Source organism: Plodia interpunctella, chromosome 28 (assembly GCF_027563975.2).
Source record: "Plodia interpunctella isolate USDA-ARS_2022_Savannah chromosome 28, ilPloInte3.2, whole genome shotgun sequence".
Classification (NCBI taxonomy): Eukaryota; Metazoa; Arthropoda; class Insecta; order Lepidoptera; family Pyralidae; genus Plodia; species Plodia interpunctella.
The window spans coordinates 198,334-225,499 of record NC_071321.1 but is presented as its reverse complement, the minus strand read 5'-3'; the positions used below and the strand labels follow the sequence as shown (position 1 = coordinate 225,499).

The 27,166-nt window shown below is 32.8% G+C and overlaps 1 protein-coding gene across 6 annotated transcripts; it reads left to right on the top strand.

Moving 5' to 3' along the window:
* The first annotated feature begins 44 nt into the window (after positions 1–44).
* LOC128681713 (protein bric-a-brac 2-like) lies at positions 45–26,888 on the top strand. 6 transcript variants are annotated; one of them, XM_053765834.1, is made up of 12 exons: positions 45–192; positions 5,963–6,176; positions 6,834–7,006; positions 7,895–8,004; positions 8,165–8,269; positions 8,690–8,847; positions 9,566–9,611; positions 21,116–21,270; positions 21,680–21,811; positions 22,655–22,803; positions 23,322–23,379; positions 23,636–26,888. In XM_053765834.1, the coding sequence occupies exons 2-12, from the start codon at positions 6,117–6,119 to the stop codon at positions 23,735–23,737; spliced, it is 1,248 nt and encodes a 415-aa protein (XP_053621809.1). In that variant the 5' UTR covers positions 45–192; positions 5,963–6,116; the 3' UTR covers positions 23,738–26,888. The 6 variants fall into 6 exon arrangements, with proteins under 6 accessions (XP_053621809.1, XP_053621810.1, XP_053621806.1 ...); XM_053765835.1 differs by having other exon boundaries at positions 23,322–23,383; XM_053765831.1 differs by lacking the exons at positions 21,116–21,270; positions 21,680–21,811; positions 22,655–22,803; positions 23,322–23,379; positions 23,636–26,888 and adding exons at positions 10,066–10,681; positions 11,156–14,194.
* Positions 26,889–27,166: the final 278 nt, after the last annotated feature.

Genomic DNA, 27,166 nt, shown 5'->3' with positions numbered 1-27,166 from the left:
GTTTAACAATATGGCAAACATTCAGCGTAATGATAATAAACCGATCGGAAATGAACATAAGTCGGGAACACGCTTTTGCAAATGGCCGCTCTGGACGGACTGCATTTGCCGTCAAAATGCATACGCGTCATTTTAAATATGTGTTAGTCCTATAAACTGTGTTATTAAATGCTTACAAACTTTAATCTACTGGTAAGTTTATGTTTTATTAATAATTATTACATTACGTAATGTGGTACTCGTGTTTTTGTTAACACAATCCATCAGCTATCTCACTCGTTTGTTATGATTCGATCCTGTCTTTATTTACAATCGCAGATATATATGCGTCTCTTTCGTTTGCACAGTTTTCTTGATAGGTTTTTCATTTTTAAGTGCTCGCACGACCGAGAGGGAGAAAAAGAGGTCCCCAATGGAAAAATATGAACAATTTTGTGCTCTTAAAAATTATTGATTTTTCATCGTCGTAAAAAACATTGTCAGAGCAATTGCATACGCGATGTGGTGAGACAGCTCTCGCCAAAGTGAGTATTAACACTATTTTAGTAGTTTTCCCTTTAGAGGTTGTGGTCATGAAAATCACATTTTTCAGCGTCGACTAGAGTCGACCATTGCGCTGTGTCTATTGCGTTTTGATAATATTTTCCATGTCTAATTTTAGAGTCTGTGTAATTGTTTAAATATTGATTTTTTTATTGGACTCGAGCATGTGTGAGTCTGCCGGGGCAGCTTGAATGTTTATAACATTACTTGGGGCCTGTGATATCCTATTTTGGGATCGGGCAAATGTTGCTTGTATCTTGGTACTTATGGTCGTGGCCGCGAAGGAAACACTACATAAATCTTTGATTTAACGCCGTATTAGTGTACCAGGATTTCAGTGAGTGTGCTGGTAAGTGAATTTTAGTTCATTTTTGTATTCGTTGATAATTGTCTAATTAGTTTTAACTTAGTAACTATGTTGGAGTATAAATAGGAAGTTTTGCAGATCTATATTTTTGAAAATTTTCGGTAAACTTGTTTGAAAACTAAATTGTTTTAAAACCTCACCAATAGATATAGTTAAAAAATGTTACTCGTTCATAGCGTTTGGCAAAAACAAACTGATTCATCAATACCAAATTGCTGATTTAACGTTTCATTCGTCACAATTCAGCGATTTTTTGACCTTTTTCTGCGTTTATTGTATCTATAGTTAATATTTTCCAACTTTAAACATTTCCGTCAATTTCTAAAAAAAATCTATGTACCGCTAATTAACTTCGTAACAAACTTTGTAAAATTTTATTTTATCAATCGAAAGTATCTTATCACACAAGTGGTAAAGGTATTGTAGATCCAGCTTGCCTATTTGTCTGAATTCCAAGAATAGTTTACTATTTTATATAATGCATACATACTTATTTCTTCCAAAAAATATGTCTTGTTTTGATAAAACTATTTCAATTCATCTAAGAAAAAAATATCACCTTTATGAAGTATGTGGTTCGGTTTTTAAGATGTAAGTACGTACAGTCAACAGCACATCAACCTACTCAAATTCATTGCAAACTCGTCGCTTTAGAAACATCAACATAATTCTTATGAGCCGGCAACTGACCAATACAGCTACACATTTTAAAAATCTCAGAGAGAATAAACCTTCCGAGATCACATGGTTCGTGAAGTTACAGCCATTTGGCGTTATCGGTATGTAAATAACGAAGGTCACACTATAATACTTACTGGCGACCTTCAAAATGCATTTGAAGAATCTTGCAACTGTGTGCATTGTTCTTAAACTATGTCTACCAATGAGTAACTATCATGATGTAATTATATAGTTGTCACAATCTTGTATTTTAGTTACTATTTTTAAAAAATTTCTATTATACTAATTATAACAACTGAAAGTAGAGTCGTTATCAAATTACCACAGATATTAACCACTAAGGTCGTAAGTTCGGTTTTCTAGGTTAACTAGAGTAAATTGATTGAAAAATATCCTTGAGGATTGTAAATTAAATTAAAGCCACCACACAAAAATACATATTTAATGAAAATACATATTTATATTGATTAATTTTATAGGAGTTCCCCAGGGCGCCATTTTGAGCCCACTCAAAAATTTCAAAAAAACTTTTTTTTCCGATATTCTTTCAATTTAAACATTGATGTATAAAAATTTAACGAATACTTAGTGGTCTGTGACTTAGGAATAAAAATGATAACTAATGAAATATTCGCCTGAGATTGTTTTAAATTGGGCCATGTAACTCATGAGGCACAGTTTCATGTCACCTGTAAGAATCTACTTGGACAATAAACTTATCAGTATATATTCTTATATCTACTTTATTGGAGTCGTGCATGATATGACACAAAGATTGTGCTGATAAGAAATACGACTGCGGTAAGGTCTAAAATTCAATTACTTTTATACTTTGATATACAAAGGAGTATTATTTATAACTTTAAGATAAAAAAAAAATGACGTGATTGATGACGATGATTAAATAAAAGCAATGAAAATTAAAGTCACCGTGGAAAATGTTTTAAATTCTTAAAAAATATATAATACTACTAATATACTCGTGCTGACAGTAATATAAAAAAATATAGATAAGGCATTAAACAAGATGAGAAAAAGCAATCAGACAGCACAGCGTTGGACTAAAATAGTGAGCGTCTGTAGACGCTGAGATTCCAAGAAGATACACATGGCCTCAAATGTTGAATCCAAATATAACGCAGGGTACGGGACCCCCGCGCCGCCTATTTTGGGCGCGCCCCTAGGGTCGATGCCCGCTGCCCCACTCTCCCCCCAGCCAGGGAGCACCTTTTTACTTATATTCTTGATAATACGCTCCCTTTCGGTTTTAGAGTGTCATTTTGTTTTGATGCATTTTGTTGGTAACTTTAGGAAATCTTTTCGCGCATTTTTAATATGTATATGAATGAATATTTGAAATAAGTACTTTAATTTGATTGTTTAAAAATGTAAAAGATCGCTTCAAGGTAAAAAAATCGAATAGTCATGTCATTATAGCCATCCGTCAAATTATTTTTGCTACGCACAATGCGCAAGCTTTGTTTTTTAGGTTATACGCTATAGTCTCTCGTCCCGGTTTCGCTCGGGTACAAACATAATTAATTATACACCCGAATCTTCCTCAGTAATCACACCATCTATTGTAGTGAAAACCGCATAAAAATCCGTGGAGTACTTTTTTGGGTTTATCACGAGTAGATAAACAAACAGACAAACGCGACAGAGAACTTTGTTTTCTAATATAAGGATTAGAAAAATCTGCTCCAAGTATATAAGGACAAAACAAAAAAAACCAAAAGCGGCTGTTGCCCTTAAAACCTTTTTATAAGTACACGTTTGTCATTATCATAATCTGCAATGAGATACGACATCGTTTTGCCGTATCACTTGACGTCATCCAGTCGAATAGCGTTGTCCGATTCGTAATTTCTCCATTTCCCAAACCATGTACCTACATAATATCAAGCAAAGTGTTCAGACAATGAATACCTACTTTGATAATATAACTAAACGTAATTTTAGGCCACCTTAATTGGTATCACTGAAAATCTTTGAAGCTTTGTTGATTGCAATGTGGAAATGTTCATGTTATTTTTCATGCTGCAAATAAATATATTTATATTCTATTTCTAATTTCAAAATGCAACCGTTTGACAATACAGTTTAGTACAAATATATTTTTATTCATAATTATTTTTACAATAATCCTAGATTCAGCATAGATAGTTATTTGTTGTTTGGTTTCTATGTCATACTGTCGACGTTGATTATACAAACACACCATATCATGCTTGCCAAATATAACCTGGCCATATTTTACTGGGTTCTAAGGTCATTTGCCATGAGTTGAAAGTGAATAATGTGGATTGTTTCGTATCACCATAGTGTTTATTTAATTGTATTTAAAAGTTCCGTAACATACTATATCATTTGTATCACTTTAACGTCAATAGTAAAAAATATTAATGGCGAATGCCCAATAGCAAAAGAGTAGAAAAAAAAATTGTTCTAATACCTCATAAAATCACTTTCGAAGACACGCTAAAAGCGATTGTCAGGCACATGAATGTCAGCAAAAAAGGCCCCTTGTGATAATATTTGAGAAATTAGGGAGCCGAAATAGGGGTTGTAATGTGCCCTATTTTAAATGCATAGTTTTCGTTTTAATCGCGATATTTTAGTCCAGAAAATGAAAACAGGGCCCGTGGGGACTAAACGATTCTCGTATTTTCATGTTCTTTATTCAAATACGGCCATCAAAGCCGCATAATTTTAAATCGTTCATGCTTAATAACCGACTAAGAACCAAACATTGTCGAGAAAACTACATGAGACGCCTGTAACACGTGAATAATTACATACGTGAGTTACTACTGAAAGTATACCATATCATTCGACATGACTCGTGTCATTCGTCTTGATAGCTTGGTCAAGAATATACCTATGCCAGTATCGCCAGAGAAGGATTTAAATAATTAATAGGAATGATATTGTTCGGCCAATAATTCAGACATTCCGCCAAAATGTCTATCCGTAATAATTAGTTTTTTAACTACAGTACAGTTCTCTAGAAAGAAAATCAAAAATCATTTTAATTTTCTTAGAACCACTAGCCGTATAATTTTTATAAAACCATTAAATTACACATTCTACAATCCTTTATCTTTGAACTATGTCTGCCTCGTGAAAGATATAGACGTTAAATATTATCCCTTTTTGATCAAACTGTCATATCGTCTCTATAGCCACGCTTGTCACTAACAACGTTATTTTCCAAACGGAACAGTGTGGGGTCACTTGCCACCTCCCTTATTGATTTTTATGTTCAACCATCTTTTTGTTGTAACTTTTGTCGTGGGGGGAATTTTCCGACACTCGCTATCTCGCTCGCTCGCACGGGAGAACTTGCTATAATTATATTTCGCTACGACTAACTGAAAGTTTGATTGCTTTTTATATATTTGTACATAAAACTATTGTAGACGCCCTGTTCAGTTTATAGATAAATTATTGCATTTGTCACTTTTTTATTATTACTTTCATTGTTCGAATGTCTTGAGAAAAGTTCATTTTTTACTACTTTCACTATACATAGTATAAAACAAAGTCGCTTTCCGTTGTCTGTCTGTTTTTTATGTATACTTGGGTGTTTAGAACTAAACAAGGCGTTTTAATACGGGTTTTTGGAATAGACTGATTTAAGAGGATAGTTTAAATATATATTATGGTTTTAGCGAAGCTAGGACGGTTTACTACTTGAATATAAGAGTGTTATAAAAATGGAGTACCTACTTCACTATGATTTTCTTAGGTAACTATTGTGAAAATGTATTTTTTTGGGTATAAATCGATTATCTGTAATCGATTTGGGAGTACCTTTTGTCTTGCTTTGTATACTGGTAACATTTTCTGTCAAAAGTTTTGACTGGAAGCGAAATACAATACCTAGGTAATTTAATTTTAAGTACCTAGGTACCTAGTATCTAGCTAGATACCTATATTAAAAAAATACAAAGACGCCAAATGAAAATAAAACAGTATTCTTTTTCGATCGATTACATATTTATTATGAATCAAATCTAATTCCAGTGGTATTCTAAGACAAAGTACTTGTAACAGAATATAAAATCCTTCGCACTATTTATAAATAAGAAGAAATGCAAGGTACACTCATCCTCCCTTGTTCCTGGCCTGTGTGAATCCTCGCCTATGATGCCCCGAAGCTCGGGGTACGCGTAAGAAATAAACCTTTAAATTTGAACATACTCGGCTGTTAACCCTCTTGAAAATGTTATTGACTACGGCTATTGTAGTAATCAGCTGTTAAGGTTTTTTGCCCCTTACTGATTCCTAGGACGTCCACGGGAGAATATGGAGAAAACAATTAATGCGCAATAACTAGTTATTTACAAATACATTATTTTGTTTCAGGTGAAAAGACCTCATCGCGACCAGTATTAACTTATACAGTCTAGTCTAAATAGTTTCTAAACCATTGTACTTAAACATAAAAATTATATCTGTGATATTTTACATTGGACCGGGCCAAATATATTAATATGTTATTTCATTGAGCTGATCCAAGATGGCGCTACCACCTCAACAGTTCTGTGTTCGATGGAACTCTTACCATACAAACCTTCAGGTATTTAACTAATAATTTTTTTATAGTCATAAATAAAAAATGTGTGAAGCTCTAGGAGAATTTTGTACAGTAGTGGGACGTAAATAGCTACAAATAAATCTTTAAGGACAAATCACACAGATTGACTTATCCCCAAATTAATTTGGGAGACTTGTATGTTTTGAGATACATATGTAGTCATGTGAGAATAGTTGTTTTTTTAACAATTACAGAATGTAGTCACAGTTGACTAAATAAAAAACCAGTGTAGGTAGTCACCAAAAGCCGTGTAGTCAACTGTGACCAGATTGTATGTGACAAGAGTAAATTTTTTTTTCACTGAGAAATAAAAAATATTACTTAGAAAAATGTGCTAGTGTGTGGATAGATAGCGTGTTAATCAAATCAATATCAGATATTTATACAGACATTCATGATTAGTAACAATTAAAATTAATGTTAAGCCATTGGTCCATTGGTGTGGGATATGGCCCACATCCTTATGCATAAAGAACACCTGTGCTCCAGCAGTTGAGACAATTAATTGGCCCTTGACGATGATGTTGAACAATTAAAAACTCAAAGTTTATGTTAGTCTACCTAAAAATGTCCGGATGCGATCATCAAGCGCCTGCATGGTGTCGACCCTGTCACTGAAGTGAGTCCGATCTCCCGCAGGCCGTGTTCCCGCGACTGCTGCTGAGCCAGCAGTTCGCGGACGTGACGCTGGCGTGCGAGTCGCGCCAGCTGCGCTGCCACAAGCTGGTGCTGTCGGCGTGCTCGCCGTACCTCGAGCGGCTGCTGCTGCAGAACCCGTGCCAGCATCCCATCGTGCTCATGAGGGACATGAGGTCAGTGCCAGCGTCTGTTGCGTCATGTTGATGATAGATGAGGTCATTATAACCTTTCGATTTTGGAGTAAATACAGACAATTGAACAAGAACAGGATCGTAGTCCAATAGGGGCGCGCGGGAATTGGAGGAACAGTGCAAAATCGGTCACATGTTTATCGATGGAAATCTCTACTATAGTTTCAGTCTAGTAGTGTAGAATGCGATTCGGTACTATCCATCGACGATTGTGACAAGTCTCTTCTCACTGTTACTCTTTCTTAACGAGTGTGCCAGTCAATTTAGTCGCCCGAAGGCATCTGTAATGACTTACGACTACGTACCAACATCTGCTGTCCTGTAGTCACATACACACTTGTAAACTAAACAATCAATCAGTGTGCAGGTTTCCTTGTGATAGTTTCCTTCCCCGGAAGCAAGTGATTACTTTTGGAAACTAATGAACACAGATACAGCACATCTTGTTAGTGACAGCCCTGAACGCAGTGTCGATGTTCGCTGCTGTTTCGCGTTTAGCAAGACCGTCGAACAACGAAACAGTGTGCACGTAACGAGATTTCCGTATTCAATACATTGGACGCGACACACGATCGTCAATATAAACTTGAAACCATTAATTCATTTTGTATTAATTCATTTTGTATTAATTCATTTTGTATACATTTCTATGCTAACGTCATAGTTTAATGAGTATCCTATTCATACTATAGGCGACACGGCCGCCTGCGTCGACACTGCGGTCAGGGTAGTCACAAACAAGATGTGCTGTATCTGTGTTCATTAATTTTATTTTCCAAAAGTAACCACTTGTTTCCGAGGAAGGAAACCTGCACACTAGTTGACTGTTTAGTTAACAAGTACATAGTTATATACCATTATGTTATACAGGTTCAGCGAAATGCAAGCATTAGTGGACTTTATGTACAAGGGCGAGGTCAATGTGACTCAAGAGGAATTGCCCAGCTTGCTGAAGTCAGCTGAAGCGTTGCAGATCAGAGGTACGTCTAGATTGTTATGTACTAGGTTTTGCCATGGTCGAGCAGATAGCATGCGAAGAGGTAGCAAAGAAACAAATTTACTTTCGCATTTATAATATTAATTAGGATTGGTATAATTTAATATTTATTGTCAATTTTAAAATAACAAAATTGCCCCCAGGCCTGTGCTCGAGCGACACCTCGCTCGCGTCCGACCCCAAGACTGACGCTAGAGACTTCACGGTCGCCAGCGAGGCTCTGGTTGCGCACGCGCAGAGCGCTAACGGTGAGTTGATCTTCATTTTTCAAATTATTCAACAGCTTCGGCTCTATAAGCTAGTAATCTTGTTTATCGGGCGTTATTGCTAACATATTTTATTCAAATAGCCTAAATGTATCTAGAATAACTTTTAAGAATACCGCCATCTAGTGTCTAGTTTAATAAGTATTCATTATTGAACTTAAGTTCACCAGTGGTCAGGTTTCACGAAAAAGACAGATTTTTTAAATTGACTTCATTTTACCAGCGGCTCCACCCGCGTGAATATACCACGGGAACATTTTCTTTTCAGCGATTGATTTATGTCCTTCTATACACTCTTAAAGGTTATCCAAAATAGAGAATAAGCATTTACATGTCTTAGATCTACCATTACAGTTTTACCATTATTATAGTACCTGAATTATTTTTTTGTCCTCCTCCAAGGTCAAACCCAACAGACCTCAGTCCAAAAGCCACCGAACACAACGAACGGACCCAAGAAACGCAAGTCCGAGGAACGGAGCGAGGTGAAACAGGAAACCGTTGAGGAAGATGGCTTGTACTATGGCGAACTGGATAATGACAATATGGAGTATAACGAGGTTAGTGCATGTGGGAAAAAATGTTCTATATGTAGGACAAGTTTATTGAATAATTACAAGTGTCCTATACATAGGACAAACTTATTGAATAATTACAAGTGTCCTATACATAGGACAAACTTATTGAATAATTACAAGTGTCCTATACATAGGACAAACTTATTGAATAATTACAAGTGTACTATACATAGGACAAACTTATTGAATAATTACAAGTGTCCTATACATAGGACAAACTTATTGAATAATTACAAGTGTACTATACATAGGACAAACTTATTGAATAATTAAAAGTGTCCTATACATAGGACAAACTTATTGAATAATTACAAGTGTCCTATACATAGGACAAACTTATTGAATAATTACAAGTTTCCTATACATAGAACAAACTTATTGTATAATTACTAGTTTGGAGAACGGAGTAAAGTCAAATACGTTCTATGGTGGACTGTATAACAATGTGGTGTTTAACGAGGTTAGTATATGTTCTTTAAATTTTGAAATAAATGTCATATAGATTGGACATATTATTAAACAAATAGGGCAAATTTCTGTCAAATGTAATGACTGTGGCGAACTGGATAATGACAAATATACGAGGATATATCATATTATTTTTTATGGAAAATGATTCGGAATAGATCATATAATTTCAGGACACAATGAGGTCAAATAGGTCGATTTTTTTAAAATGGTTTATTGTTTTCTTTTTCAGGACGAAGAGCCAGGGAAGCCGGGAAGCAGTTTAGGACAGACTTCAGGTAAGTTTCTAAATTAAAAAAAAAAAACTTTAAAACTTATTTTTCAAAAATTCAATGTTTGTTTGCAATGTGACTCCCCTCTGTCACTTGCCTTTTTATTTTCGTTCGCGTAAAAATTTTATTTTATTTTGTCTATGATATCGGGTTTCTCCGCGCGTTTTTTACTCTGTGTCAGTGTGAGCCATAGTGTAGAGCGAACCATATTGTGAATGGACATTGTCTTATAAATAAATGAATGTCTGTAAGGTAGGCCCTTTTTGATATTTCATTCAATTATTTTTGAATATGAAATCATGGACCATGAATGTTTTTTTATTTCTTTTTTTTTTATTTCGTCCAAAGGACTTATCTTACAGACATTTCGTCTTTTTTTTTTCTTTATCAGTTACCGCTGCATTCATGGTTCACGAATTTTTGGCGAAAAAAAATTAATTGTATTTTTTTTTATTTTTAGGTCGTCTAAATTATATAAGGGTCAAACCGGAGAGCGAATTATTCTTTCAAACGAAACTACAAAATTTAGCCAAAGCGAATACGGACTACATTAACAGACTGACAAAAATGAACCCAAACGAGATTAGAAACGAATTTTCCAAATACGGTTTCAACACGAACGCAGCCAATGAAGAAAAAGAATTAGACGCCAAAGCCGAAAATGACTATTACAAAGCGTGGCTCGAACAGAATGGAGAATTAGAAGTGTCTCTGCTGAAAGCCAGCCAAATAAAAAAGAAGAACGAAGTTAAAAACACTAAATCTGAAGTAGAATTAATTCCCAAAGTGAAAGATGTTGCCAGCAAGGAAATTTTCCCCAAAGTCGTGGAGAAATCGCAGGTTAGGAGACGCGGGCGGCCGCCGATATTCAAAGATAAAAATGTGGATATTGGCGAGACTGTTTTGAAGTCTGATCTGGATCAGTTTTTGGAGGGAAAAGAAGTGAGCTCCTCAGGGCTGTCGCGGAAGGACTTGGAAAGGGTCATGATGGGGAAGTTTAATCCTAACAGGAGATATTCGAATGAAGCGATGTGGGCAGCCCTGATGGACGTCAAGAAGGGCGGCAGTATATACAGGTTGGTCCACATTTAAGTTGTGCTAGTTTTTACCCTACCTCAGCACTAAATAAAAAAAAGTATTTTCGTCCTTGATTAGTGAAAAAAAAATGCAATTTGGTCATTGATTTTTTTCGTTTCCAAACTTGACGTTTTTTTTTTGTGTTATTATTTTATGCGTTTTGTGACGTCTCGATTTTTTTTTTATCTGTTGAGTTTTCATGTGATTTAAAAAATACGTAGTTAATGTCGAGTGACAATTTAATCAAATAAATGAAACAAAAACGGGATGTGAAAATAATCATAGAATGTAATGAAAATAAGTAAAAAAATTTTAGTACCAAATTGAACAAAAACATGCATTCATAAAACCTGTAATTTTAATTTTAAAATGTAATTTATTTTAAAGTTTTGAATATTAGAATATAAAAAGCAGCAAAATATTACTATTTTTTTAAATTGTAATACTAATGTTCACTTTTTTTTTAATCCCAGGGCGGCGCAAACACACAAGGTGCCGAGAAAGTCGCTGCGCAACTGGATGAAGCGGTGTCACATAAAATCGTCTTTCCCGATGCCCCAACAACTGAAACAATTTGTCGAAAACAGCAAAAAACAAAAAGAATACAAAACGTATGACTACCAAAACGTGCCGACGGACGGACAGACGTACGAACGAAATGAAACTGACGTCGCGTACGACAATGAAATAGATTTTGGAAAACATTTTTTGAGTTTCACAAATTCGGTGTCGAGCGAGGACGAGATGGTGCTAGACAAAAACGGGGAGAACTCGCAGGGCGGGGAGAATTTGAGCGGGGAAAATAAAACAGGGGAGAATTTACCCCAATGCGGAGAGGGCGCTGCGATAGACATGTCTGTACACGAATAATACTTTGGCGAAATTAAACACTACATGTTGGAAATGTCTTCTATATTTAATTTTCTAGTAAGCAATAATTTCTCAATCGTGACGTGACTTTATATTTGTGTTTATTACAGAATTTGTGATGCAAGAGATTGACATCGATGATTTAGCTTCATATATATGCACTTAAAATATATAATGAAATTATATTCATTATATTGAATTAAAAGAAGCCCATTATAAAAAAATATTTTTAAGAAATCACGTGGTAAAAAATTAACCATTCAATAAGACGGAACGTTCCTTTTTTGTTCCTAATAGTAGTTAAATGAAAAGAAAAGTATAATAATTGTAAAAATGAGTTACAGAAATTTTCACTTTAAAAATATTTTTTTTAATAGTAAAAGAGTGACATTTCCAACAAAAATTGAAAAACATAACAAGGTCGTAATATATTTCATTTCTAAATCAAGAGTTAGTGTTGCCAGTAAAAGGTATACGATAATTGAACTGCCAAAGATAATGCAAAGATTAGTGTCGAATTGTTCATAAAAATATAGTTCGTTAAAAAAAAGGAGTTTTCCTAAAATCACCACCATTATTGTTAACATTGTTATCAATTCATTTCAATACACTATGTAATATATACATATACATGTGTATATGTATATAATATAAAAATAAGCAAATGTGTATTTGTGATTTATCTAAATTGCTTTAAAATCGCGTGTCGCTGTCGTTTTTTTGTTATGTTGAGTCCTTAAATTTGAATATATGGTAACAATTTTGACGGTGATACAAAATGGAATAATATCTACACGATGTCCAAAGAACTTATTTATTTTATCAAAAAATTCAGTTATTTTAATTTTCAATTGTTCTAAATTATTGAATAATTTTACTGCAGATTTTTATTGGACTGATAAATACGATAAATATAATATTCGTTTACGGATTGAAGTTAACAAATCGGTTACTTCCTATTATTTTCACGCAATATTAAATCCAAAGAAAAAAAAAAGATTTTTTTTTAGCATATTATATCATAAATAATAATGTTTCGCTTGTGTAATAACTTATTTAAAATATATTACATAATTTAAAATTATAATAAAAAATACGCGTCAACAGTTTTTTGTTCAATATATTGTATTTAAAATATTACGCAAGCAAAACATTTCTGTATCAATTATTTATTATTAGTTCATGTTATATTTGTAATCTAGAATTTATATTTTAGCGTAAGTAAATTAATGTTTATTATATTTGAAATAAATAAGTGTAATATTTGGCCTTCAGGAAACGAGTGCTTGATCGGACTTCGTCCATAAAAGAAAAGACTTAAAAAAATGAAATTTTAGCTCTTATAAATTATATAAAAATTAAGATATTACATAACAGCAGTGGAAAAAAAATCGCGTCTTTTGACATTTTCAATTATTATAAAATTCCTTTGTAAAAAAACCTATTTAAAAATAAAAATTTTGATTACTGCTGTAATGTTAGCTGAATTTACATAGGGACGTCAATATTAATCTTATTTGAATCGCATCGAATGATCTTATCGGCCTATTACTTAAAACCGATCAATATACAAAAAAATCATATATATATACAAAAAGGTGCGTCAATTTATTTGTTGCTTGAAAAGTATTCGTTTTGTATTAAGTTTTAATTAAAATTAAAGTATAAATTAAAAATGTTTTTTGCTATACAAATGTTACAGTTTAGTTTCGAATTTAGCAATCGTTTTTACTTTTAAGAAACAACAGCTCATTAAATGACGTAGTGGCTTATTCACTTGCATCAAAGAAATACGACACGAAAAAATGGCTAGAGAATAATGACCAATATATAGATATACGAAAATATAATTCCTAAATAATTAATTTTTTATTGATTGATTTTTTTCTAACATCAATCATTTCACAACTTTTTTGATGCAAGTGTACGCTCAATAAGCGAATTGGCTCCCTTTTTGTTTAATTTAAATGCCTACATCAGGCTAATGACAGCTAACAAAATAACCAAAAACTAATTGTAAGCATATTTATGCCCCGAAAAGTAAAAAATCCGATACGGAATGAGTTAGTCAATAAAAACTTAATTTTACAAAGGCCTTAGCAATTATGTTCCTTCGTTTGTATGATGTAAGAAAGTGATGCCTTGCTTTCATGTTTTATCTCACTTTACAGTCGTGTTGCGTATCGTTTTTGGGGGTTCGCTTGTAAAATTTTAATTGTTTCTGCTTAGCTGGCTGAGTAGATGAAATTGTAACTAGTAAATTAATTGATGATGTATTGTTAAAATTAACCAGACATCTTTAAAAAAAAAATAGGCAATAATATTTTACAAGCAAACTCTCAAACAAAATGAAATTATATAATATATCCAACGCGAGTGTTGTCCATAAAGTGCCTATTAGTATATAATTATACATACTTTTTAGTATAAGTCGCTGTAAGTTAGGATACTATATGTACTCCAGTATTATGTTATATTTCATGTACTTAATGTATGTATTTCAACGTATTTGCGGTGGACAGATTGACTAAATGTCGCTTGTTAAGTAGCCTGGCGACCCAATCACATGTTACTTACTGCTTTTTTTAAATAATAACATTCTTACCTCCGATTGTACTTATTTTCCTATATTTAGTTTTTTTTTAATAATTTTTATTATAAACCTAATGACTGGTAGTAGTCATATCAATAAATAATAACTGTTTTTTTTTTTTTAGAACTCGGAAGTTAGTAATTTTAATTGTTAAATAAAAATTTATATTTCTTTAAAAAGTTTTTGAAAAATTATTTCTTAGCAATGTTATTAATTTTGTTACCATCTTTTGTGTCTTGTGCAGTGCCCGCCTGCTGGATGATAACGAAAAGCTATGTTTTATTCAGGCTTTAGGTACTTATATAATGAGAATTATGAAAATTTCATATTATACATACTTTTATATACTAAAATACGGAATAATATTATGCCTTCATTGGCAAAAATTGGGGCCTTCAAAGCCTTCAAAAAAAAGAGTCTAATAGTCTATGGTTTTCTAAAATTATCAGCATTACTAAATCATAAACAATTATTTGTGTCCATAGTGCAGCTTTACAGAGAAACACAACGCTTCTTTGTCTACAATGCTATGAACATTAATAGAATAATATACCAATTAACTATATTGACAAGATCTGTTCACCCGTCATTGTATTCAAGTTATGTTCAGTTTATTACTTTTTTTTTGGGTTTTTAAATAATTTGTAAAAATGTTTAGTAGATTATAGGCATTACAGAATTTATTACGTTTTTTTCACGTTTTAATATAATTATAAGCTTATTATGTAAAATTCCACGAGCTATAAATTCGATAAATGACATTTTTTGCAGACTAATTTCCACATAGAAGATTTTTTCTTCATTATATACAATAGAAACAAATGTATATTTATTTGACAAGTTCTAACCCGCTAAATTAAAAAGATATATATAGTTTTTACAAATTATTCTACAAACCAAGTAATTGTTTGTTTTACTTAATTTAACTGTTACTTAACTACTGTGAGATATGCCCAATTTAAGACCTACATCTTTGTAAGTAGCTTTTATTACAGTCTTGTCTATGAAGAGTATAAAACGGATTTTTAACAAACGACATTTTTTGTCATTGCAATACCAAATAGAATCAAGTCAAGATTAGTTGATGAACTGCCAGTGTGGCCAGCCGAGAGGACAGTGTCCTCATTTTTTTCTACTATTTATATACAAGACTGTATTTTTGTTTGTCATTGCAAAAATATATAAATAATGTTTTTATATATAGTTCTCTGTCCTTACAATGAATTATATATGAAATGTATGAGTTTTGCTATATTACAAGAGTTAAATAAATTAAAATATATTAAAAATTAATTGTTTTACTTCTATTTTCACCTTTGCTTTTAATGTGCTGTATGTCGGTGAAGTATTCGCTACACTCCTCGACTTTAATTAAGTCGAAAATAGAGATACAATTTTAATATTATTAACTTTTTTTATATCGATGAAATTAAACGATTATTAATAAATATATAATTATGTAATGTAATTATTAATAGAAATTATACACGGTTTGTAAAGCTCGTTACGCACAAAATAAAGAAATAAATGGGATATTTTAACATTATTGATGATGACAGCTGTCAAGTCCTGAAAGGTTGCGGGTTTTCTGCAAAAACCCTGTATAATATTGTATGTATATGTTTAAAAGTGTTTAACCAAAGTACATGATTAACAATTACGATATTTAAAAATGTTTCTTACAGGATTGCCAGATTATTTGAAAACTTTCCAAGTATTCTATATATTTTCTAATAATTTCCATTCAAAATTCATTAAAATTGATACGAATCAGGAAACTTTTGTCTGGTATTAGCTGGGGAATATCTCAAAATACATATATTATTTTTATTTAAAAAAAAAATTCAATCTGGCAACCCTGTCCTTAAGAGCGGCTTTTCCTCGCTTTTTACCGCGCCCCTCCCTGTAGGAAGCTGGGAAAAGAAACGCCCTTCCACCCCCCCTTTCTGAACCCACTATAGGGCAGTTTCTTATCCTTGCTTGTTGCAGGGATGAGGACTTCAACCGAAATAGTGACGAGGCACTTTATCGACGTTGATCACGGGATTCCTCTAAACATCCACGCGAGGCCGCGCATAGTGGGGCGGAGACCCAATGCAATCGTCAACATAGAGACTGATGTGTTCCAAGAAAAGTCGTATAAGCAGTATTCGTCACAACATTTGCGGGACGCGCTCATAGCGGTGAAGAAAGGTTATAGTGTGTACGCTGCGTCGAATAAATACGGGGTGCCAAGGAAAACTTTGCGGAATTGGATGGAGAAGTATGACATTAAGAGTCAATTTTCTAAAGGCAGGCGTGGCGCCAGGAGTAGTACGCAGATTTTGGACCCGTTAGATTTGATGGCCGAAGCCAGGTCAGAGGCCTACGATGAGGCGCTGTAAAGTTTTTATGATAATTGTGTGTGGTAGCTTACGATTACTTACTGAAAACTAAAGTAAATAAATAATAATTGAGTTTAGAAGCTTCTTCGTTTTTCTTGTTTTTGAAATTCGATTATACAAAAATATTGAATTTGAAATTTGTAAAAAGAATAATAAAAAACTTTTTTAAATATAAATCTTATATAGAAATACGTTTAAAATATATATATTTTTGTAATTATAACCTGATTTTAACGAAAACATTTTTATTTACTTTAGTTGTTAAAACAGTGTGCAATCATATGACTTAAAATTAAAGTAAGTGATGTGTAGAATTGGTTGCATTTCAAACGTAACCTATATTGTTAATATAACTGGAACTCTATTCCGAAGTCATAAGGCTGGTGCAATGATAGTATTGTCGGGCGCGACCTGCCGCCCGCTGTGCTAGGAATATTATAATTGTTTATACATAAGTCAGTCACTTGCCAAAAATATTTATATGAATATACATCAAAAGCTCATTTAATATAATTAAAATGTTATAATTATAATATATTTATAATATCTTACAATGGTAAAAGTTTCATCATATGAGTAACATGTGCTTAGATCAGTCACAGTATAATAAAAAATTACTAGATAACCGTTATAAATATATTCTAGATAGATATTTTCTGTATTATTTGATAAGTAATACATGGAACAGTATTTTTCTCACATCCTCAGCTGTAAAGCTACGAAGCCCGGATAAATTTAAAATAATAAAATTTTAATTTCTATTTCAAAGTGCAATAGTACATGATAATATTTTTTTCTTTTTTACTGTACATGAACATAAAATACAAAGTACTTTTGTTTTGCCTGATCAAAAATATTTGTTGATATACATAAAGAGATATAACTATTTCAGGAAAATATTGTCTTCAAGCCTAATTTTCTGCGATAGATATTTAAATTAAATCAACAATTTATTTATCATAAAACCAGGACTGCTTAGTATACCTACAGGGAAGTTATAATAGCCAAAGATAAAATTAAGATAATATTGTCAACATAATATAATTATAATTATTCATAAATAAGTACTTAGTTGTTTATTATAAAATGTTCCATTTTCGACGACCTCGGTGGCGTAGTGGTAAAGTGCTTGCCTCCGAACCGAGCGGTCCCGGGTTCGATCCCCGGTCGGGTCATGATGGAAAATGATCTATTTCTGATTGGCCCGGGTCTTGGATGTTTATCTATATATGTATTTGTTATAAAATATAGTATCGTCGAGTTAGTATCCCATGACACAAGTCTCGAGCTTACTTTGGGGCTAGCTCAATCTGTGTGATTTGTCCTAATGTATTTATTTATTTTATTTTCACAAATTCTCTCCTCTGGCAGTAAAGAAAAAGATCTTTATTTATCTTATAATATGGTTTACTAATATTATTCAAGATAATTTTGTTTATGACATTTATTTGCCATAAAATGCACAAAATATGAAACATGTCCTATTGTCTGATAAAGTTTTTGTGCGCAAAATGAAATTGTATAATTATTATCTACACAGTTTTGTCTGTATTGATATAGTATATAATATTTGCAATATTTAATTTGTACTTAATAAAATAAAATGTACTTAATAGGCTAGTTGACAAATTTTCGTTTTGATGACTATTCGAAGGCCCTTATAATAATAGAGACACCAGTGAAAAAATTACTGTGATAATGACAATGTTTTTAAAGATATGACAAAAATAAAATCACACATTTTTGGACTCGTCCAAACGTCGTCACAACTTGCTAAAATACGCACAGAAAGATATGTTTGTTTGACAGCTACATTAAATATTACTTTTAAGGTGATGACTTCTGTTACAAAATTTTCGTTTTTAAGATGGAAGCAAACTCATTGCTTTTATAATCTCATACTTTTTTTAAATGGACCTTCCAACCAACTTTGAATTCATATTCTTTGATCCAGCTGCATTGTTACAGTCTAGGAACTACATGATATTAATAATGATTTTACCTTTTTTTTACAATTCTTTCAACCTTGTCAACTATCCTTGTATAATCTAGTCTAAATATAAGGTGTTGTAGCTAGTTTCATTATAAGATTTAAATTATATAGTATTTTACAGAAACAGTGTTTAGAAAATATCAGGGATTTTGTAAAAGGTTTTAAGTACTTATTATTTTTATCTCCTAAATGTTTTAATTAAATTTATTTGTGCCAATTAATTAATATTAATTTATTCATATTGTTTTTAGTTCCTAATGAATATGCCAAAGTAATTTTTATTTGTTGATTATTATGTAGTTGGGATATTGGCTTGGGGCATTGTGTATCAATAGCAGTTTATTTAGAGAAATTATGAAGCATTCTTGATTTTTCATGTACAATTATATACTTTTGTTAGCCCCCTTCACTTACGTTTTCATCTGAATAAAGTAATTGCTGCATAATTGTTTCTCATTATTAAATTGATACATTGATAAAGAAAGCTTGAGATCAATTTTTTACTTTTTTTTGTAAGTGTCAACGAATTATCGCTCTTGTTAAAAATATATATTTAAATAATGATTAGTATTACTAGCGATATAGAAAATTATTATTATATATTTTTACACGTATCGATAGAATATAAGTTATTATAACTCGAATTACTTACTTAGTATTATACGTGGATTTCATTAAATATTTGTTTTATTTTGCCATAAATAGTAGTAAATAATAGTAAATAATATTATACTACCACTAGAGTGCAAGCTTAGATTTCACATCACTACCTAAAACATAATATTTTTGAACATTATTTATTATACAAGTTAATATTGTCACTTCTAAAAATAATCGTCAGTCGCGTCCGCCACATCGCATACGAAAACAAAACAAACGAGCGCCATTTTCAAACTGTGTTATTCTTAAAAGTGTTAATATTAAATTGAAATTTAGCATAAAAGATCTATACCAGGTAGGTACTGTATGTCTTACCACTTCGTATATATGGATATTTTGCAAATAATTGAAGCCACGAATATATTAGGGAACATTGACGAGCAACATGTCGCCCATTTATTCGAGTGAAATAGCACATCTTCGATCTCACCTATTTGAATTGTAATGAAAAGGAAAGAACGATATGTCTCGTGTCATAATGTTTCCTAGTGTATTCGTGGCTTTAAATGAAATCATATTTCTTTTGCAAGATTTTTTTTATTACAGTATTTTGTGTTACAAATCTTGCATATTAAATTCACTTCTTTGTTTTCGATTAAGTTAAGTCGCATTTAGTAATTTTATATGGCTGATTGGTAAGTAAATGTAATAGAATTTAGAACCTACAAAAATGCACACCCAAAAGAGCCAGGCCCCATTGCTACGTTGCGTCATGTCGCTCCGTTGTGTTCCATATATTTTGACAATGACGTGCGTTGACGAACGTCAAATCTTCATACAATTTCGACGCAAATCTCAATAATGGAGCCGCGGTCTCACAGTCTATGAGTCTTGCGTTAATATTAAATTATACAGATCTCACAAGCAAACATTCACATTCTGTGAAACATCGGAACTACAGATGCGGTGAGTCGCTGCTGTTGAATAAAAACGACTTTAAGGAAATATATACCACTGTTATACTTTTTAGTATTCAATTTTATTCGCCGGGTCAAGTATTATTAAAAGGTAACTCGGCTAATGTTATTGTACACAACATCAACACAGCGTCTATATCATACAAGTGCAAAAAAAATCTATACACCTGCAATGTAGCTGACGTTTCAACGACGTAAGTGTGGCGTGACCAGCAAACGCCGTGGTCGCTGATATACTGGAGTATGATAGAACGAAGTTATTGGGGTTCGAAATTGGCCTGAATTGGTTCGAGAAAAGTATGGTATGGCCGTGCCCACATATTTATTTACGAAAACATGAGTTTACATATTTTTACAATGTGATGTTAAAAGAAAAACTTAATCCTACATGTTTCACCGTCCGCGGGTATGCAAATTTAAATAGAGAGCATGCTATCATCCCACAAAACAAAATCGAATAAATAAAAGTAATTCTTTTTTTATCTAAGTCTATCATTAAAAAATCGTTTGTATGATGCAGCTTCGCCGCACAGTCACACCCTTATAGTTTCGCCATATCAGTCTGTCCGTCCGTCCGCGGTCTCTCTCAAAAACGATTAGTACTAGAATAATGTAATTTGGTATGGGTACACATACACACACACTAATAACACAAACAAATTTTTCATATAAATTCATTACCTATTTTATAATTTTTACATGCACTTTTTAGGTATAATCCCAAATCTTAAAAACTTCATACAAATTACCCTATACAGACATTGGGAATATTCATTTTCTCTTTTTTTTTCTTTTCTTCTTTGTGAATATTCATTTTCAATTTACAATTTTACATAAAAAAAGTAAATAAAAAAGTATAATGTGCGAGACACGCTTGGCCGGTTATTTTGCCAGATATACAAGATTAATATGTTATAGGTAATATAATAATTTTTATATCTGTGGTTATTATAAAGATATTTACCTACATGTTCGAAACGCTAAAATAAAAAAAAATACGACCTTTGTGTCCACAGAATCAGCTGACTACGCGATAGCCAACGTCCAGTGCCAGTACGACAGTCCGTCGGACACGGAGGACGATGGGCCGGCGGTCCGGTCCGGACAGGACGACCACAACTATGATCTGAGAGACGAACCACCCGCATTCATTATACAGCATGTCACCTCGGTAAGATCTGTTTTATGCTGAGCTTGTTAACTTTCTTCTTTAACCTGGCAGGGTCACCATGTAAAGTATGAGGGCGAGTGATTCAGAACGGTCCGAGTTTACATTTATTTACCTTACTTTATCCCGGTATTTTTACATTTATTTACCTTACTTTACCACATTACAAACTAATTTACTAATCAAATGCTTGGAGCTTCATGGTCCATTTGTATTCTGAGGGGCATTAACCATGTGGAGGCCAGAGACTGTGCGAGGGAGAGGCTTAAAATTAACATATTTATTTGACTTTTTAAATTCAGCGTTTTGGTTCATTAAATTAACTTTTCTCAACCCCATGTAAAACTGTAAGACATCTCAAATTACTGCCCACCAATCTCAAATGTTCTGAATTTCTGAATGTTTATTACAGACGTCACAAGTATCCCAACCAGTGGTGGTGACGCCGCAGACGCCGTTCCTGGAGGTGGCTCCGAAGATCATGACGCTGAGCCCCGGATATTCGCCTTCTGTCAATGTCATCCACGTCGGAGACAGACCGCAGGTTGATTGAAAACGTTTCTTATATGATAGACCTCTAGTTTATAGTAATGGAGAGGCACTACAAGAAGTTTCGCATTTACATTACAAGGAAAATGTATATAAACTGGAGATAATTCGCATAGGCTATGGGTTAATTAATCTTAATTCCATCAGCTGGCTCCTGTAGGACGACTTTAGCTGTAGCTAAAGTTTCCTTCGAGTTTTACAAATCTTTGGCTCTGTCTGCCCTGTAGGAACAAAAACATGATTCTGTATCTGTCTTGCCCTGACAATGCTTTAGCAGTGCTGAGGTATTAGTTACCTACAAATTTGAGGAGGACTGAATGCCATTATCATACAAAAACGTACTACGTTACTAACGTCAACAGGCTGTCTCTTTTTCTCATATCGTGTACGCATCGTGTAAAAAAAGAACATGTGAACGTAATGTATTATGTTTCATGGCCGTATCCGTAGCAATATACCCCAATCGACTCTATAAGAGAGGGACGTAACACCAATACCGACCTCGTTGGCGCGGTGGTAAAGTACTTGCCTCTGAACCGTGAGGTCCCAGGTGAGATCCACGTCGGGTCATTATGGACAATTATCTTTTTCTGGTTGCGACTTGGATGTTTAATTTATAAGAATGAATCACACAGATTGAGTTAGCCCCAAAGTAAGTTCGAGACTTGTGTTATGGGATACTAACTCAACGATATATATCTATATTTTATAACAAATACCTATGTATTTGTTATAAAATATAGTATGTATGTATGTATAAATAGTGTATGGGGCTAGCTCAATCTGTGTGATTCGTTCTTATAAATTTTATTTATTTATTTAAAATTTATCTCTACAGGTGAGCCAATCGACGCAACAAGAGTACAATATAAACAAGCGCATCCGCCGCAGCGAGGTTGTGCTGAAGCAGGCGGCGGACTGCGTCAGTCAAGGGCTAACCTTCCAGACTGTCTCCGAACAGTTCAATATACCTATATCTACCATACGGTAAGAATTTATTTGTGGCATTCAGTCAAAATAAAAAATAATTCTACTCAAAATCGTCATATATGTTATCCATACTAGTCTATATTATCTATATCCATACTAATAATAGAAAGAGAAAAGATTTGTATGTTTGTTTCTAATGAATAAACTCAAAAACTACTAGATCGCTTGTGCTTACATTTGACACAGAGACAGACAAAACCTACAGGAGCAACGTAGGTTACTTTTATTATGGTTTCACCTGAGCGAAGTCGGGACTCTAGTGGCTTAAAGTTAGTTGGCAGTAGTTGACAGTCCAGAGTGCAAATGGAGAATCTGTGCAATAAAATACACAGCATTATTTTGTCCAAAGTCAATTTATAAATTAGTTTTAATTTTAAATTAAATATGTGTACGAATGTTCATTTTGAAAGTGAGAGTGTAAAAAAATAAAATGGAATCACACAATCACTTTTGTAGTTCCCCGAGGCTCTCATCTTGGCCCTTTGTTTTTATTATTATTCTTTTATTTTCACCAGATTCTTCATGGCGCGAAAAGGCATCTTACCACAGCGGAGGCGCGGCCGCAGTACGCAAGTAGGTAATTTCAACATATTTATTTTTCTCCTTTAACTTGTCGGCAAAAAACTAAAGACATAACGGTACACCCAGGATCGGCTCTCGACGATGGAACTCCTCAGCAGTTTACTGTACGGACATTGATTTTTTCCGTCACGCGTTGAATGACAACTTTTCTCCGACGACAATAAAAGCTTCTGGTGAAAATGTAATTTTTGTTAAAAAATATATATGTTTAAGAAATATTTTTTTATTGTCTTTGCTGTCTCTCAAGCTGAAGCCCTGCAGTAGTCCGGAGCCCCCGTTTCACATGCAGCACTTCAAGCTGCCTGACATGATCGCGCTACAAGAGGAGTCAGATAAACAGACAACTTAAAGTGGCCAATAACCTAATGGTCTAATGCCTCCAGGTGAAAAAAAAAACACTGAAATTCCGTTTTTCGAATTTACTTGTTTTAAAACATTGAAAGTAAATCTTAACTTGTGAAAAAAATGTAAAATAATATTTTCTTTTATATATCTAAAAGTAACGCTTCATAGTGTTTACCAGTAATTTTGTCTACTGGAGACAAAACAGTTATTTTTAACTTAAAAAATACTACTTTATTATAATAGGGCATACCTATTATAAAAAAGTATTCCTTTTTTTGTCTCGTTTGGTTTTTTCTAATTAAAAAAATATGTAAGAGACTTTCGATTATATTAAAAATCATGGGTTAAATAAATTTGGATTATCACAAAAAATATGTATATGTATAAATTATATTTCATCTATATAATAAGAATGTATCTATTATTGTTCATATAGTTATGTATTTAAATATACTAGTAGCTTTCCATATAATTGTATTACAATCTATAGTAATAAGCTGGTCATGCTTTCACGGCTAAACAGCTGGGCTGATTTTGATGAAACTTAGAATAGATATAATGAATGACCCGAGGTCAAACATAGGCTACCGCGGGCGGAGCCTGTGGTTCCTCTGAAATCACTGTGCAATCAAAATAGTGTTAAATTACAAACAAATAAATACTCAAAACTTCAAAGTCTTGTATAATAGACAAGATGTATAAATATCATTATAAGGTTTCCTTATGAGGTGTGGAACCCTAAAATATAAAGGCCGAAATAGTGCAAAGAAATAATGCATTTGTTTTGTATATTAATAATATGCGTAGTATTTAAGTTCGGTATGCGTGCGAACAAAATATCTAGATAATTGTCAAATCGAAATAGTTATATATTATATGAAGAAGCCACATGTACTAATTACTTAAAGTACCACGGTGTAACGTATAACAACAAAGTATATTAATACAATAATATTTGAGTTAAACATTTATTACATCATTTATGGTTTAAACGGTAATAAATTTACAAAATACATTCGATATGGGCATCTAACGTTTTCTTCCTCTCTCTCATCTGATCAAAAATATGCCTTCTTTTAAGTATTCGACTGTGTTTTACCTCCGGTCGTCTGCTTGACGTCAACTTTCTCTGAGAATGCTCTTGTTTTGTCTCTCAACAGAATATATATCTTAGTTTATGTAGGTATTTTAGCCTTCTTCCGTGCTTTAATTGGAACATTTAAATTTTAGTGTATTATTATTTTGGTTGGCGGCACTACCTCCATTTTTTAAAACTAGTATTTTTTTAATGTTTAGATAAATTAGAATATAGTTCCGCCACGAATTTAGATGAATTATGCTTACAGTATACTGTACGTTTAGAAATAGACAGATTATTCATATAGATTAGGGTTAGAATCTCGTTGTCTAGGTGTTTAGTATTATGTACTAAAAATGTAAATAGAAAATCGTTACAATTTTTCAGTGTGATTTGACAGGAAAAGCTACCTTTGGCGTATTTATCTAAAGACACTTTCACCAACTACCCTGATAGGAGCTGTAGCGCTGAGGCCGGACTCAGTTGCTGAGTTAGTTAAAACCGTTGAACACCGGTAATGTGGTTGCGATGTACAGTCACGTGCGAGGATGGAGCACGCAACCTTGCGGTACACTCACTGCGAAAATATGGTTTAAAATAACTATGTTGGTGGAAGATGTGACGTGTCTATACCCCTCTCTGTCTACATGACAAGTTAGTTTTATCTGTCTACGGCGATTGCAAAATGTACTGTCAAATTGTAGTACTGATAATTGTAACTGTATTCTCAGCATAGAGTGTAAGTATGCGCGGGGCCTTTGACATTATTTTTAATAGAGATCCCATAGTATAGTCTCATTATTTTTACAGATCACAAATAAAAATAGGTTAGATGATGACGGGCTTGCATTTTTTTAAAGTGAAATCTTCTTTAGCGGCGTTGTGCACTTTTTGTGATGAGTAAAAAATGTTGATCTCGCGTCAGGACACGTGACCCTGATCGAAAATTCGTGAGACGTCAACAATGCACAACGTGCTTCTGCCGGCACTCCCGGAGTGCAACCCTTGTTTTAAATTACTGTCTGTCAAGAAAGCAAATTAATATGTGATTTAATAAATTATATTACCAATCTTGACCATTATATTTGGTATTGCAATGGTAAATATTTTAGTTCCTCAAAAATCCGTTTTGTTCACTTTTCTGACAGACTGTAACTATAGTGATTATTTAGTTTGTATGTAATGTTACAACTTTACAAGCATGTAAGCTTCAAATAATAAATAAATCTATTGAATTCAAATTGAAATTTTTCAAATTCAAAAATTTTTTATTATTAAAATTTAAAATCAAAATATAAGCCATTATTTTCACAATAAAAAATGCATTTATAAATAAAAATGGGGATGTCCCATAATGTTCACATAATATGTTTTTCTTCACATAAAAAGAAAACAAAACGTACACGAATGGTGTAGTTAGTATTTTTTTTTCTTTAGATATATTTTAAAGCCAATTGCTATAACCCATATACCTACATAATTACATAATTATGTTGATTGTTGTACTGTAAATTAAAAAAACTAGTTTGTTTTTTCGTTGGCAGCTATTTTCGATACTTTTTATTAACAGTATTATGTTTTGTACAAGTCAATTTAGCATCTATTATATGTACAATGGTAGTTAAGAACATAACCTATTTTTTTTCACATTCTGCCAGGATCTAATGATTCACTTAATTTTATTACATTAATAAAGGTTTATTTCTTTTAAATGCAATTCCGAAAAAAAAAATCTGTTCCAGTAAAATTCAAAAATATATTTTAGAAATTTATAATTTTGAAATTTCACTTTTAAATATAAGTTTTTATAGTACGTTATTATGAAGTGCGAAACAGTAAGATGTGTTATTTATTTGTTCACCAAATTTTGAGTTTTTTTAAATACAGACATATATGTTGAGTATAAGTAAATATATACATTTGTGCCATTATTTGATTTGTTTTATATAAAGGTAGGGTATTTTTTTTATCTAGTAAACCGAAAATGATGTAGTTTTGCATTGCATAATGTTTGTAGATGTGCGAGTGGATAGCTATACTATACAGCTGTAATAAAAGTATTTTTGTGTAAGAAAAATTGTTTTATTTGTATAGGCCCGTCATGATCGATCACCTCATCGCCATGGCCAGAGAAGATCTTTCAAAGGTTTGATGCCTGGTGGAACGCGCGCCTTCTATTTTGTATTTATTCATCCAATCCTAAACACTTCAACTGCGCGTTCTAGACTTGTCCGTTTTTATCGTGAGTCGACTGTAGCGGCATCTATCCGTAGTGTTGCGATGTGCATTTGTATAATTTGTTTGTATGAAAGTTTTTATTTATCGCAAGGAAAAACCAGCAATATATGCCGTATT